This window comes from Drosophila subpulchrella, chromosome 2R, assembly GCF_014743375.2.
Source record: "Drosophila subpulchrella strain 33 F10 #4 breed RU33 chromosome 2R, RU_Dsub_v1.1 Primary Assembly, whole genome shotgun sequence".
Taxonomy (NCBI): Eukaryota; Metazoa; Arthropoda; class Insecta; order Diptera; family Drosophilidae; genus Drosophila; species Drosophila subpulchrella.
Window position 1 is genome coordinate 5,498,782 of NC_050611.1, and position 15,477 is coordinate 5,514,258.

Here is a 15,477-nt window from a genome sequence, read left to right on the forward strand (position 1 = left end):
GTTTTCATATTAAAATATCACAGATTTATACCGAAGTTACCGAATTAAATTGCGTTTTGAAATCATTCACTTAAAATATTTAAATTTAGACGAAAATAATATAATATACTATCTTCATTTGAGGCTATAGAAATCCATCAAGAGTATCCACTCTTCAACCTTACCGGGAAAATGAACTAAAATTTCTGGCTTGTTTGACTTTCGTTTTATATGAAATGCTATGGAATTATGTGGGTAAACATTTATGACCAGCGGCTGGTTATAGTTGCACCTCCCCAAACCCATTTCCCCAGCTTCCACAACCCCCCACATCCCCTTGATCCCCGCCACTGAAGCGGCTGTGCAGTAGCATTGATAATTATGCTACTGCTGGTTGTACAGCAAAAGCCAGATCCAAATCGGATGCTCGTTTTCCCAGCTACCGGAGAGCTACATAGTGGTTAATGGCCAGCTAGCTTCATCTCGAACCGGAGCAAGACCAAATTCGCCAGCGACTTATCCCAATCTGCTAACCATATTGTTTGTCCATCAGGTCTGACGGAGCACGCACCGATGGAATGCGGGGCGGAGAACAGCTGTCCGCACCCATGTCGCTGTGCGGACGGGATCGTCGATTGCCGTGAGAAGAGTCTGACCAGTGTGCCCGTCACCTTGCCCGACGACACCACCGAGCTGTAAGTGGTTCATCTCATTGCGACTCGCCCCTCTCACTTTGCACTTTGCATTACGAACCCCAATCCAAAACCGAAACCCTTTTGATTTTTACAGCCGCCTCGAGCAGAACTTCATTACGGAACTGCCGCCCAAATCGTTCTCCAGCTTTCGACGACTGCGACGCATCGACCTGTCCAACAACAACATATCCCGGATTGCCCACGATGCCCTAAGCGGCCTAAAGCAGTTAACCACTCTGTAAGTAGATAATGCCCGCCGGTGGAGGAGGTGGTGTTCGCCACTTTACTTGCCAGCGCAACAAGTAGCCATTGCAGAACAAAATGTGCACTCACTTGAGCTGCCCTGGTGCACCCTGGTTGGGGTAAACTCACCTGAACCGAGTTGAATGGGAATAGGGGTATGGGAGTGGGAATGGGAATGGGCTGAGAGGTGCCTTTGGGGCAGGCCAGAAGCGAGCTAATCGGCCCACGCTTGCCGTTCCTGGCAGCTCACACCGCCAGGCATCGGGCATCGGCTTACCTGTGCGAATCTCCTTGCCCTGTCACCCAGCTCCAAGTTCTCCTCCGCCTCCACCTCCTCCTGGTCGACGAGCACGTGTGTGGTGGAGCTGGAAACGTGACACGGACTTAATTAATGGTAGCCACATTAAAAGGGGTTTATTTTCTGAATTTTTGAGAAGGTTACCTTTTTAAGGGTGTGTTTTATACAGTTTGAGCTTTATAAGAGATTATTATTGTCTTTGCATCATCAGGTAAATAGCATTTTAATGAGGGCCTTATTATAAGGTATGTTAATTAAGTATAAGCTCTTATATGGAGCTAGTACTTAGTTTAAAGGAGAATAGACTTCACATTAAGATTAAAATACAATATGCATGTTAAAAAAGGAATACGATATTTGTACAATAATGTTAGTGAGGATTTAAATGTAATGTATGGAAAGACATATAAGGATCCCCAAAACTAGTTTCAGTAAAGAACTTCATTTAATTTATTTGATCTTACATAGAAATAGAATCATTATTTTTTTAAAGTTCATGCATTTTCCATGTAAAGCCTTAGTTACCTTGACAATTTGAAGCAGCTACTGCATTGTAAACGATATTATACATAATACATTTGGAACTAACTGGAATTGTGCCGTGTCACGATCCATGCTTTGGGCCCATCTCTTGTTTTGGCAGATCCCAGCAAAACCAGTTGCCGCCCGCAACAACAACACAACAAGAAGAATGACAGCGGCAACAACAAGAACTTAACCACTTTGTCTTTGCCCGCAGAGTGATTTTTATTTTTTGTAATTTTTTGTGCCACCTCCTGGCGGGTCTGGTGTGTTTGTGTGTCTTAGCTTTATTTTTTCGAGCTTTGTTAACATTCGTCGTGTGTTCTATTTGTGTTCTTTTCCATGTCGGCTCCACCCATCGTCAACATGGCCATTGTACCATCTACTTGCCATCGTGCGGCATCATCCCATCAGCGTGCTGTACGGCAATAAAATAAAGGATTTACCCTCGGGCGTGTTCAAAGGACTCGGCTCGCTGCAGCTGCTCCTGCTGAACGCCAACGAGATCTCGTGCATACGCAAGGATGCCTTCCGCGACCTGCACAGCTTGAGCCTGCTCTCCCTGTACGACAACAACATCCAGTCGCTGGCTAATGGCACATTCGACGCCATGAAGAGCATCAAAACGGTGTAAGTACATGGAGTAGTCCCACTCCTCCACATCCACATCCACATCCACGTCCTCCTCCACGCCTCCTGAACGCCCACCATCCACTCGAGTGGGGAACAGGCCCATGTCGGGATCCCATCTTGAATGGAGCAGGCACTTTGGTGTTAAACCTCTGAAGTGCATTTAGTAGTTGCCTTTGACTGTGCCCCGCCTCCCCTTGCGCCTGCCCATCTTGAGTTCGCGTTGACATTTGTTTAGCAGCAAACAAGAAGCTGCTCCCGCCCCCTGACACATCTTCCAGCATCCCAGTACCTCAGTATCCAATACATTCAGCATTCATCCCCTTCTCTGTGAACCGTGAAGACTTTCGGCCCTACCAGCGAACAAAAGACGAAGACGCCCAGAAGAATTCTACTCTTGGCATCGATAAATGTGCGCGCGGCTACGAGGCTGGAAAAAAAAGTAAAGAAGAAAAACTTGGATGGGCGACAGGGTCTGAAGAATGGGTTTTGGACAGGGGGTGCCATAAGTGCGGCAGCCAGGGGGATTTGTATGCTTGAGTGGGTTAAGTATTTGCCAGGGTTGTCAGCTTTCCGGTTAGTTGCTCACGCATATTTCCGCTGAACCTTGAGGGTTCTTGAGGTCCTAAGAGGTGGTGATATGCTAATGATCGTCTTAATAAATTGGCGTTTCGAATTGGGGCATTTAACGTTTTACATCATAAGAAAGGAAATAAATTGATAAAAATAAACATAAAAAAGGCTACTTTAGTTTTGTAAATTATGCAAGTATTATCAAAAACCTAAATAAAAACTGTCAATATATATATTATTTATACTACTTTTGAAAAATAGTTAAAAAAGAACATATATGTAAGAAGTTCTGTTCTTAAAATGTGTTTACCTGTGCATATGACGGCAACCAAAGGCTATTCAACGTATATGGGCCACAGCGGTCTGTAGCCCACAACGCATAAAAGGCATTTTAAATAGTTGGCAATAAAATCGATTGAGTTGCGACAAGCTTGCAAGCTAAACTATCCTTCAGGGACCCGCCTCCCTAACTCAATTGAAATACCGAAAACATTTACTATTTGCGCAATCCCCAATTGCTCGGCAACCCTGTCGGGAATCGCTTTTAAATAGTTGCAAAACAACAACGGCGAGCGGGGGAGAACAACAACGGAAATGTCGTAGCCACAAGGCTGGTGCACTTTTAAGACGTCTCAAGCCTCCACGGAAGACTCTTTCCTTTAGTTGCCCAGGCAACGTCTTCCAAACTCCAACCTCCAACCCACAACCCTTCCTCCTCGAAGGTCCTGCTGCATAACCGTTTCAGACATTCAGTCGAATGCTCAATGCTACTTTCTTTGCTTACTTTCTTTCCATTTGCGCACGCACACTCGCCCGTACACAGACATCTGGCCAAGAATCCTTTCATCTGCGACTGCAATCTGCGCTGGCTGGCCGACTATTTGCACAAAAATCCCATAGAGACGAGTGGAGCCCGCTGCGAGTCACCGAAGCGGATGCATCGTCGTCGGATTGAATCGCTGCGCGAGGAGAAATTCAAATGTAAGACTGCAACGAGCGTCCTTGTACTCAGCCAGCCAACTGGAGCCTGCTCCTCCACCTCCTCCTTTTCAGGCTCCTGGGATGAATTGCGGATGAAGCTGTCCGGCGAGTGCCGCATGGACTCCGACTGTCCGGCAATGTGCCACTGCGAGGGAACCACCGTGGACTGTACGGGCCGGGGTCTGAAGGAGATTCCGCGCGACATTCCCCTGCACACAACTGAGCTGTAAGTCCACATCCGGATGCCATGTCCCTGCCTCCTGCTGCTTGTGCTGCCCCCCGCATCCTGCTAACTCAATATATTATTTCATTCGGCAGTTTGCTCAACGACAACGAACTGGGACGCATCAGCTCCGATGGCCTCTTCGGTCGCCTGCCGCATTTGGTCAAGCTGGAGCTGAAGCGCAACCAGCTGACCGGCATCGAGCCCAACGCCTTCGAGGGAGCCTCCCACATCCAGGAGCTGCAGCTGGGCGAGAACAAGATCAAGGAGATCTCCAACAAGATGTTCCTGGGACTGCACCAGCTAAAGACGCTGTGAGTTTAACTAAATTGCTGATTTGATTGAAAGAGGTTCAGGAATAAACTACCTATATGTTCATAGTTTTCGATCGTTCTGTTGTAATATAATATATTCATAATATCCATTCTATAATCTACCTATATATTCATAGGCTTCAATCATTCTGTATTCCCTATTTAAACCTCAACTGGATAAGACAATATTAAGGAATATAATGTTATTCACCTTGTAAACTACCTTAACATTTATACTCTTAAATCTTTCTTTATCCGCCAACCATTACAATGATATTCCCCATTTAAGCCCCAATTAAAACCTGATTAGCCTTTAATTAACGTACCCACAACCTGTAAACGAGTACCTGACATTACGTAATCTCTTTCCGTTGCAGCAATCTGTACGACAATCAAATCTCATGCGTTATGCCCGGTTCCTTTGAGCATCTCAACTCACTGACGTCGCTGTAAGTAACCAGATTCCCAGATTCTCTTCCCGTCTATCAGATGCCTTTGCTGCTGTGGGTAGCAATTAAAACTGTGCCAAGTGCTCGGGATGCACTTCAATAGATAAATGATTTGGCTTAAGCATTAATTGCCAGGCGGTATGGTGAGGAGGAGCATCAGCTCCTCGCTCGTAAAATGAGGTTAATGGTTCTGATTGTTCTCCAGTTGAACTCTGTCTGATGTGGCTGCTCTGGCTGCCCTGGCTGCTCTGGCTGCCCTGTCTGCTCCCTTCAAATCAGTTTTGCTTCTTCATGCCAGCCACCAAAAGCACAGCAAACTATTGTATATAATTCAATTGAACTTCAATTTATGGCATGGGTTGGTTGCTCCTCCGAATGGAGGATGGCAGTGTGTGTGTCTGTGTTTGGGGTTTTCAGTCTGAACTGCTGCTGCGATAACAGATACCACTAGCTCCTCTTTCTTTCCAGCCATCCAACCATCGACTTTTGTTGCCTGTAAATCATCCCCCAGGCACACAAAACCGAAGGGGCGGGTACACACATATATCGTACATACTGCCATGTGTGTGCGCCTTCGATGATTTAATTAATTAAAATTGAGTTCAATGGAGAGCGCCCAAGCGAGTCGGCAAGACCGAGAGGTGCTGTGTGGTCCGTTGGGGCTGCTCGCAAATTATTGTAAAATTCATTTAAGTAGCTAATAAATAGCATCAATGAAATTCATTAAGTGCTGTGCACCACATGACACCCACCACCACATGAGCCGCCCACCGCCCACCAGCCACCGCCCCCCACTTCGCCACCTTCAAAGGTGTTGCGTGAAAGGAGCGCAAAGTGTTAGTTAGCTGCCTGCGGCCTACACACACTGCTACACTGGGATAAAATATAAGGCCTTATTAAAAATGAAAGAAAAAGATGATAGTTCCCCACACAAGTCTTGAGATATTTCAGATATCATATTATGAATTTTCACTAGGATTCTTTATCAAATCACTAAAAACTATATCGAGGTATCATTATTTATATCCCCATATAAACCATATGATATTTATGGTTCTACAAAAGTTTATAAACAATTAAATCTAGAGTGTTATATTTAGAATTTTCAATACGATTCTTTATCAACATAATTTCAAAGCCATGATAAAACTAATGAGGAGTTATAGAGTTGGGTAAACGTTTCTCTAATGTAGAATATATTTTAATAACGATTTTAAAATCAAGTAAAAACATCATCAGATATTTATACTAGAATCTGCTATCGAGGTATAGACTGTAAGGTCTTCACAAAGAAGTAAATCATATCTTTTCCTTAATATAGTACAAGTTGTTCAGATTTGATTCAAGTGTAAACTTTCTAACATATACACATGTAATAGGGAGCTGGCATGACAAAGCAGAATTGCTTATTAAATTAGTCTGGACTCGGCTGCAACTTTGGAATTGCCAATGTAATTTGTGCGCCATTGTTTCACTTGCTCCGCTCCTAAAACCCCTGGTCCGCATAATTAAAGTGCCTGGCATGGATTGGGTTGGCCAGAGGAGGTGGGAGTAACATATGCTGACTATGGCACCGAATGAATACGGAATTAATTTATCAAACGCCCATACATAAAGAGGGCAGGGTGGGAAAATTGAATTATAAGAACCCTTTATCAACGCCGTTATCGTAATCGTTTTTTGTGGCCCATGCTGTCACATTTTTTGCTCCTTTCTCCCTTCACAGGAACCTCGCCTCGAATCCATTCAATTGCAATTGTCATTTGGCCTGGTTCGCCGAATGGCTGCGCAAAAAATCGCTGAACGGCGGAGCGGCACGTTGTGGAGCACCGTCGAAGGTACGTGACGTGCAGATCAAGGACCTGCCCCACTCGGAATTCAAGTGCAGCAGCGAGAACAGCGAGGGCTGCCTGGGCGATGGCTACTGCCCGCCATCCTGCACCTGCACCGGCACTGTGGTCCGCTGCTCGCGCAATCAGCTCAAGGAGATCCCGCGCGGCATTCCCGCCGAGACGTCGGAGCTCTACCTGGAGTCGAACGAGATCGAGCAGATCCACTACGAACGCATTCGACACCTGCGGTCCCTCACCCGACTGTAAGTATCTCTATAAATCGATTCCCCCCAGGGCTTTGGCTAATTCGCCACTTGACATTCCATCCACAGCGATCTCAGCAACAACCAGATCACCATTCTCTCCAACTTCACCTTCGCCAATCTGACCAAGCTGTCCACGCTGTAAGTGCACCTAGGCCTAATGACTTTTTAATTGCTCCACTGCAGCACGGAAACCACGAAATAACAGCAAAAAGCAAAAGCAACGCAAATCGAAGGCTCAAGAGGGCTTGACACAATTCTGTGCCAATTGCATCGTTTGTCGACCTGGCCAGGTCCCATTGGGCTTGGGATTGGGCCATGGGCCGGGGCTTTGGGTGGAGGTCTGTCCCCTCTTTGTCCAGGAGGCAGGCCCCAGCAGAGCAAGGCAAGCCAAGAAGGCGCAGGCACGAAATTCATTCCGAGACGTAAAGTCGAAATCGTGACTCGTGCTTAAGCATTAGTCGTTGACGCGGACTTTGACGCCAGCGTCAGTGGCTCCCAGTCGAACAGTGGGTTGAAACTGTAGTAATTGTGGGTAAAAATAGGCATCTTAAAGACTCAAATCAGTAAATAACTAGTAGTACTTTAACATTACTAATTTCCATAATCAGTTTGTATCAGAGTTTATTAGTACTGACTGAATATTTGAAAACCTAAGGCAGTATAAATGGGATCAACTAGATCAAAAAATCATTACCCACCAAATGATATTTTAATATGTTTAATGTTTTGTAAAGTCCATCATTATCATTATGGAACGGATTTAAAAATCCCTTGAAGTTTCAAACGCTTTCTATTAACTAGTATAAATTGAGCCAACTTGGTGAACTCGAGAATCATTAGTTAGTAAACTAGCTTCAATGGGTATAACACGGTTTGCAAATCTATAGCTGTTATAAAGGAACATCTCCGATGATGGGTTTTCATACTGTTCCATTTTCGCTAGCCCACTGTATCCACTGATGTGCGCTATCCACAATCAAAGCTCAGCCGTTATTTCTGGTGTTTCTCCTCCGTTTGCGAATGGAAAACGTTTTGCAATTACTTTCATTTCTTCATCAATTGCCGCATATGTCTGTTTGTGACTGTGCTGTGTTGGCCTAATGCAATTTGTAAACGTTTCTCTGGATCTCCTGCCCTTCTCAGCATTATCTCGTACAACAAGCTGCAGTGTCTGCAGCGGCATGCGTTGTCTGGCCTGAATAACCTGCGCGTGCTCTCGCTGCACGGCAACCGCATCTCAATGCTGCCGGAGGGCTCCTTTGAGGACCTCAAGTCGTTGACCCACATGTGAGTAGATAGGGACAGTAGGATCCGAGTTGGACAGTCCATTGAACCTCTTCTTTTCCACAGAGCTCTGGGCAGCAATCCTTTGTACTGTGACTGCGGCCTGAAGTGGTTCTCCGACTGGATCAAGCTGGACTACGTGGAGCCGGGAATTGCTCGCTGCGCCGAACCGGAAACGATGAAGGACAAGCTGATCCTCTCGACGCCCTCGTCAAGCTTCGTCTGCCGCGGCCGCGTGCGCAATGACATCCTGGCCAAGTGCAATGCCTGCTTTGAACAACCCTGCCAAAATCAGGCCCAGTGCGTGGCCCTTCCTCAGCGGGAGTACCAGTGCCTCTGCCAGCCGGGCTATCATGGCAAGCACTGCGAGTTCATGATCGATGCCTGCTACGGGAATCCGTGCCGCAACAATGCCACCTGCACGGTGCTGGAGGAGGGCCGATTCAGCTGCCAGTGTGCCCCGGGATACACGGGCGCCCGCTGCGAGACGAACATCGACGATTGTCTGGGCGAGACCAAGTGTCAGAACAACGCCACCTGCATCGACGGAGTGGAGTCGTACAAATGTGAGTGCCAGCCGGGATTCAGTGGAGAGTTCTGCGACACCAAGATCCAGTTCTGCAGTCCCGAGTTCAATCCCTGCGCGAACGGAGCCAAGTGCATGGACCACTTCACCCACTACAGCTGCGATTGCCAGGCTGGATTCCATGGCACCAACTGTACGGACAACATCGACGACTGCCAGAACCATATGTGCCAGAACGGAGGAACCTGTGTGGACGGCATCAACGACTACCAATGCCGCTGTCCTGATGATTACACGGGGAAGTACTGCGAGGGTCACAACATGATCTCGATGATGTACCCACAGACGTCGCCTTGCCAGAATCACGAGTGCAAGCACGGTGTCTGCTTCCAGCCAAATGCCCAGGGCAGCGACTACCTATGCCGGTGTCATCCGGGATACACTGGAAAGTGGTGCGAGTACCTTACCAGCATCAGCTTCGTCCACAACAACTCGTTTGTGGAACTGGAGCCTCTGCGTACACGTCCCGAAGCAAATGTGACCATTGTATTCAGCAGCGCTGAGCAGAATGGCATTCTCATGTACGACGGACAGGATGCTCACCTCGCTGTGGAGCTGTTTAACGGACGAATACGAGTAAGCTACGATGTGGGCAACCACCCGGTGTCCACGATGTACAGCTTCGAGATGGTGGCCGATGGAAAGTACCACGCAGTGGAGCTTCTGGCTATCAAGAAGAACTTTACGTTGCGTGTGGACCGCGGGTTAGCCCGCTCCATCATTAACGAGGGCTCCAACGACTATCTGAAGCTCACGACGCCCATGTTCCTGGGTGGCCTGCCCATGGATCCAGCTCAGCAGGCCTACAAGAACTGGCAGATCCGCAACCTCACCAGCTTCAAGGGCTGCATGAAGGAGGTGTGGATCAACCACAAGCTGGTGGACTTTGGCAATGCCCAGCGCCAGCAGAAGATTACTCCTGGATGCGCCCTGCTTGAAGGGGAGCAGCAAGAGGAGGAGGACGACGAGCAGGACTTCATGGACGAAACGCCGCACATCAAAGAGGTGGGTTATCCGTTGATTAGTAAATGATTTTACTTGACTAACGTTGTACTTCCCCTTTCTAGGAGCCGGTGGATCCCTGCCTGGAGAACAAGTGCCGTCGGGGAAGCCGCTGTGTGCCGAACTCCAACGCCAGGGACGGCTACCAGTGCAAGTGCAAGCACGGCCAGCGAGGCCGCTACTGCGATCAAGGTGAGGGCAGCACAGAGCCCCCAACAGTCACCGGTACATACATACATCTATCATGCTTATGCTACTCACAACTCACAACTTATATGGGGGTGTATGCCATTTATTACTAACCATAAAGACGGGTTCCGGAACAGCCACTCATAACTTAAACTCTAGTGCAGCAGGGCTGAAGTGGGGCATTTCAAATCTATATGGCCGTCCATAAAACAGGTGTCCGCTTGCGCCAGGCAATCAATGGAGTGCAGCTTGTTTTATGAGTTTCATTTTTATGAGAGTATGGATATGTGGTTTGAATAGCTGGACATTAAAATTGCGTTTGCATAGAGGGTTGCATGATTGTGTACTTGACAAGCGAAAGTAAAGAAAGTCTTCTACATAATTATACTGGTTTAAGAATAGTTTACATAACAGTTTATCTAGACCCATCTTTCCTAGTAATTTCATTTTGGTAATACATACTATTATAATAGTACTTACTAAAAAATGTATATAGATAACATAGATAACTATATTCTAGTGATTACAATAATAAGTGTGACACTTTCTTATATAACAGGATATCTTTGACACATGGCTTCTATGATTATTACTTAAAATCACTTACTAATTTAAGTTAGAAAAAGAATGTACTTAGCCTTGCATCTGGTAGAAGTGAACTCTTAAACGTAAATGAAATAGTGGCATATAGCGAAACATTAACACCACCCCCTAAACCTTAACTATTGGTACACATTTGCACATCCACATCGCTTCTCACGCCACTCATCCATCAAAGGAAAACTTCAAGGGGTTCTTGGGGAGGTGACACTGTGCACTTTGTTAGTTGTAATTATCCAGCCGCAAGGCTCACGTGGCAGCCACTGTCATTGCCTTAACCCACTGACTAATTGCGCTCCGTTGACTTCATCTCTTTCCATTTCCACCTACAGCGGCGTCCACCTGTCGCAAGGAGCAGGTGCGCGAGTACTACACGGAGAACGACTGCCGCTCGAGGCAGCCGTTGAAGTACGCCAAGTGCGTGGGCGGCTGCGGCAACCAGTGCTGCGCGGCCAAGATTGTGAGGAGGCGCAAGGTGAGTGCTTCTGGATATATGAATTTGAATACATTAAACAAATACCCCCCTTCCAATTAACAGGTGCGCATGGTGTGCAGCAACAACCGCAAGTACATCAAGAACTTGGACATCGTGCGCAAGTGCGGATGCACCAAGAAATGCTACTGACTGAAAGATGCGACTACCCAATTGCTCGAGCGGAGCAATAGCAGCTTAGATGTTAGTTTAGGAACAGGTTTAAATCTAACTTATAGTAGTAGTAATAGTAACGATAGTCTTAGCCATAGCACTAGGGATAGCACGGATGTTGGGGGGGCGAAGGATGAAGTGGAGGATAAGGAGAAGGGGAGTGTTGACGCGGGGGTGACAGAGGAGGAGGGGCGGGACGAGGAGGGCGAGGATTACCCCACGGATGGCATGCAGTCCGATCTCTACGACGACACCATCGACGACGATGAGGACGATGGTCTCGACGATGATTATGCAGATGAGGAGGATGGGGAGGAGGATTCAGATTCGGATCAAGATCCAGAGCAGCTTCCCGATCCCAAGGGTCTGGTAAGTGTGCCGGAGGAGGAGGAGGACATGGGTTATGACGAGGATGACGAGCGGATCGCAATGGAGCGGCCAAGAACGGTCAGGCCGCGGGCCGATGAGGAGCACTTCGTCAATGAGGAGGGCAGTGGCTTCGGCGGCTTCCGGTCGCGATTCCGGCCGAGCAACAGCTTCCGCGAGAGCCAGCTGGAGAACATTCGCAAGAAGTTGCTCACGGAAGCACAGGCAGTTCCGGAGGCGGCCGTTGCGGTGGCCGTACCGAGCACTGCGATCGATCTGCGCGAGAGCAGCGGCCACTTTGCCAACGATGACGAGGATGGCGAGGACGGCGATGACGGCGTCGATGACGAGTTCGCCGACACGGGTGAGAATCAGGGGCGCGGCTTCTTTGGCTCCCAGCAGCAGCAGCGCAAGAACGGTCCGTACCATCGAAAGAACGGCAATGATGCCATCAAGATCATCTCGACGCCGCTTGGCAAGGTGAGCATTGTGTACCAGCAGACGGACAAGGACCAAAGTCCCGACAAGGACGCGCAGCAGCAGCAAAAGAAGCCGGCGCTCACCGACTTCGATGCCCTGTCGCCGGACCCCGAGAGCAGTCATCGCTTTCCGTCGCCCCACCCCAAGATTACGCCTGTTCTGACGCCCGATGGCAAGGTGGCGCTGCTCTATCGCGGAGACTCGGAGAGCTCCAAGTACGAGCCCATTCGCAACCTGACGCACAAGTTTGCCGGACAGCCGGCCAAGGAGCCGAAGGCCAAAGCCGAAGACTCCTCCTCCGCGGAGGACTCTGTCTACACGGACAGCGAGGATGCGGAGGACAGTAAAGGCGAAGCAGGTGCTGGAAAGGCCTCGTCAGTGGGCAGTACGCCCAAGCCGCTGCAGCCGGAGATCTTGGAGCCGCCGGATGACATTCAGCCGGGCGGGTCCTTCATAATTCGGCCCACCTCCGACTCGCTGCTGCCGATGATCAACCGGCCGCTGTCCGAGGTGCTGGGCATCAAAAAGAATCAGTTCCAGGAGACGCGGGTGCGCGACCAGTTGCCCACGCAGCAGCCTCCGCCTCCACTGCCTGAGGCTACGTCCCGCAGTCCCGCTTCCGGACATCAGTTCCTCGCCAAGGTGAACTTGGCCGAGTTTCCGACGTCCGGACGGACGCTGCAGACGCCGCTAATCCCCGGCAGCCACGACTTCGACTTCAGCCGTGACAACACAATGCTGGACGAGAGGTCGCGGGTGCGCGAGTTGGAGAAGCAGCGGGAGCGGGACAAGGAGCACAACGAGGCCACCAGCAAGGGAGCCACCGAGGCGCACACCATTGCCAACGAGCAGCTTCTCTCCAAGACGGAGGTTATCAATCTAGCCATTGTGCCGCAGTTCGACGAGGACATGGAGAGGCTGCAGCGGCTGCAGGAGAATGGTGGTCGGCGGCACCATAGGGCGCGCCATCGCCACCGCCAGCAGTCGGAGGAGGAGCTGTCGGGCATCCATTGCATCATGCAGGTCATGATGGGCGTGGCCGCCGTGTCGACGGTCTTCGGCATGCTGGGCACCTTCTTTAAGCAGCGCATCCTCGATCAGCTGCGCATGATGCACTGGTAGTACAACACGGGGGATTCGATGTCCGGTGTCGAATGCCCCACTTTCCCCCACCCGATCCCCGTCCCCAGCATCGTCATGATCATCATCCAGTCCATGGAGGCTAGCTGCCTTTGAGATGCGAGGTCCCTCTTCTACTACTAGCGCTCCTCCAGCACTCATATACTCGTATATATACTCGAACTCGAAATCGTACTCGTACCATATGCCATATATTAATCGCATAATCTATGTAATACAGCGGCATCGATTTGCTTTCGTCCCCTTCCGCTTCTTTATATATTTATATATATATATTTATATATCTATCTTATCCTTCGGCATTGTGCCTGCAAATGCGGACACTTCCTTGCTAACACATGTATTCTATATATTCGCATATATCAATTTACTAGTGCAAGCTACCCAGGCGATGTACATAATAACTGAACCATAATACGGCGATCGATCGATCCGGATATCTATGTATATGCAACTGTAGCCCCTGCCAAGTCCGCCGGAAATTAGCTGACCCCCGTCACTTCTGTTCCACCCTGTTCCTTCTTTCGCACGTTGTGTGCCCTTGACTTCCCGTAGGACATTCACCACTCTCATTCGACCACATTAGCGTAAACAAGCTTTAAGCAAGTCATTGCATGTGCCACGCCCCCTCGAAGTTCTGAACGCCCCTTACCGCCCGCAGAAGATACATTCCCTACCTCCCCCCACCAACCACCAACCAACCCCCAAGTCATCCGTCGTCAGAAGCCCCAAGTCGAGGAACTCGGAAATTGGACGTAGAACAGATTCCTTTTGTAGATAGAAAACAAAACAGTTGTTGGGAGATGATAACCAGATGAAAGTCACATGACAAACGAACGATAAAAAATTATAAACTAAAACTGAAGTTATAAACAAAAAAACAGTAAAATCGCACAGAAGCACACGCATTACAAAATACAAACCTGCAGCGGTCGTTTTAAACGCGCCGTTGTTCAGGGGTCTCAAAGAAACGAGTAAACGATAATAACGTGCATAACGAAAACCTTCTTTAGTCTAAGTCGCTCAAAGGAAAGTATTTTGATAGAACCAGAACGGAACGCGAAGATGAACCTACAAAACCACTAAGAATCGAATCGAATTGAAACAAAGGCCCCCTAAAAATGTGTAACGAATTTCCAGCAAATTGTTGCAAGTGTTTTCCTAGAATTAGTCCTAATTAAACTAAATGTGTGCAAATCGAAGCGTAACTAATATTACAATTAATCTAAACTAATTGAGGTAACTAAAACCTAAACATAAATCGGATAAAAACATCTAAGCTGGGTAGTCGCATGTAAATCTCTAACAATTAACAATTACCAACCTAAGTTAGACCTAAACAATCGAAACAAAATCGAATCGCATTTAAAGAAACCTACATAATAATAATAATTTATACTAATCTATATATACTTATCTGTATGCTGTATGTATGTATGACCCTATATGTATATGTAAAATGTTTTTGACTATTTTTCACTATTTATATCCATATATATTATATATGCATATACGATACATGTGTAATAGCCCCTTTTGGTCATTTTAGTTGTCTTTTATATATATTTAATACGTGTATTATTTTTATTAATTATTCAAGTATAACTATGCGCACCAATTACACGCATATTTTATGTATAACCTATTGACAAATATATATATATTATGTGTAATAGCTGTTGCTAAACCAAGTTTAATTATCAGTTTTTCATTTTCCCTTTATCCGGCGAAGCTTTCGACGGTCCGCAGCCGCAAAATTGTGTTCAGCTAATTAATTAGGAAGAGAACGTGTCCCGCAATCGATGTTATTCGAGTTACAATGGGGGAAATGGCAATTATAGTACCTATTCATTTCTGTGTGTAATATTTATTTCCTAATAAAAAATGACAAAGAAAAACGTTTTATATTAAATGGGGTTTTGTTACGATAGATTTTTTCTAAGAGCTCGGACTTAGTTGCTCATCATGTTGACGCAGTTGAAGGATGATGGGAAGCACAGTCAACAGGTTTTTATGTGTAAGCTGGTTATTAGAGGCTATCGAAGTCATGCTAGAATTAAGGTAAATTAAAATCATGTTTGATGGAATAATATTTACTAAGGAGTAAAACTATAGGATTTTCCAAAATTAAAAAAAAAATGTTGTCAGCTACATTACTCAGCTCTAAAGTGGGCGCTGC

At 47.3% G+C, this 15,477-nt stretch overlaps 1 protein-coding gene across 4 annotated transcripts in view; it reads left to right on the plus strand.

Moving 5' to 3' along the window:
• The window catches only part of LOC119549180 (protein slit), a 57,148-nt gene extending 42,008 nt beyond the window's left edge, over positions 1 to 15,140 (plus strand). For 2 of the 4 annotated variants that reach the window (XM_037856988.1, XM_037856990.1), the window contains 14 exons: positions 533 to 674; positions 769 to 912; positions 2,152 to 2,367; positions 3,764 to 3,921; positions 3,994 to 4,147; positions 4,240 to 4,458; positions 4,836 to 4,907; positions 6,634 to 7,002; positions 7,072 to 7,143; positions 8,149 to 8,292; positions 8,356 to 9,880; positions 9,943 to 10,069; positions 10,999 to 11,141; positions 11,205 to 12,869. In XM_037856988.1, the coding sequence (XP_037712916.1) occupies positions 533 to 674; positions 769 to 912; positions 2,152 to 2,367; positions 3,764 to 3,921; positions 3,994 to 4,147; positions 4,240 to 4,458; positions 4,836 to 4,907; positions 6,634 to 7,002; positions 7,072 to 7,143; positions 8,149 to 8,292; positions 8,356 to 9,880; positions 9,943 to 10,069; positions 10,999 to 11,141; positions 11,205 to 11,291 (3,572 nt within the window). In that variant the 3' untranslated portion in view covers positions 11,292 to 12,869. Of the gene's footprint in view, positions 1 to 532; positions 675 to 768; positions 913 to 2,151; positions 2,368 to 3,763; positions 3,922 to 3,993; positions 4,148 to 4,239; positions 4,459 to 4,835; positions 4,908 to 6,633; positions 7,003 to 7,071; positions 7,144 to 8,148; positions 8,293 to 8,355; positions 9,881 to 9,942; positions 10,103 to 10,998; positions 11,142 to 11,204 lie in introns of all 4 variants that reach the window. The other 2 variants (XM_037856987.1, XM_037856989.1) reach the window with 2 other exon arrangements.
• The last annotated feature ends 337 nt before the right edge of the window (positions 15,141 to 15,477 follow it).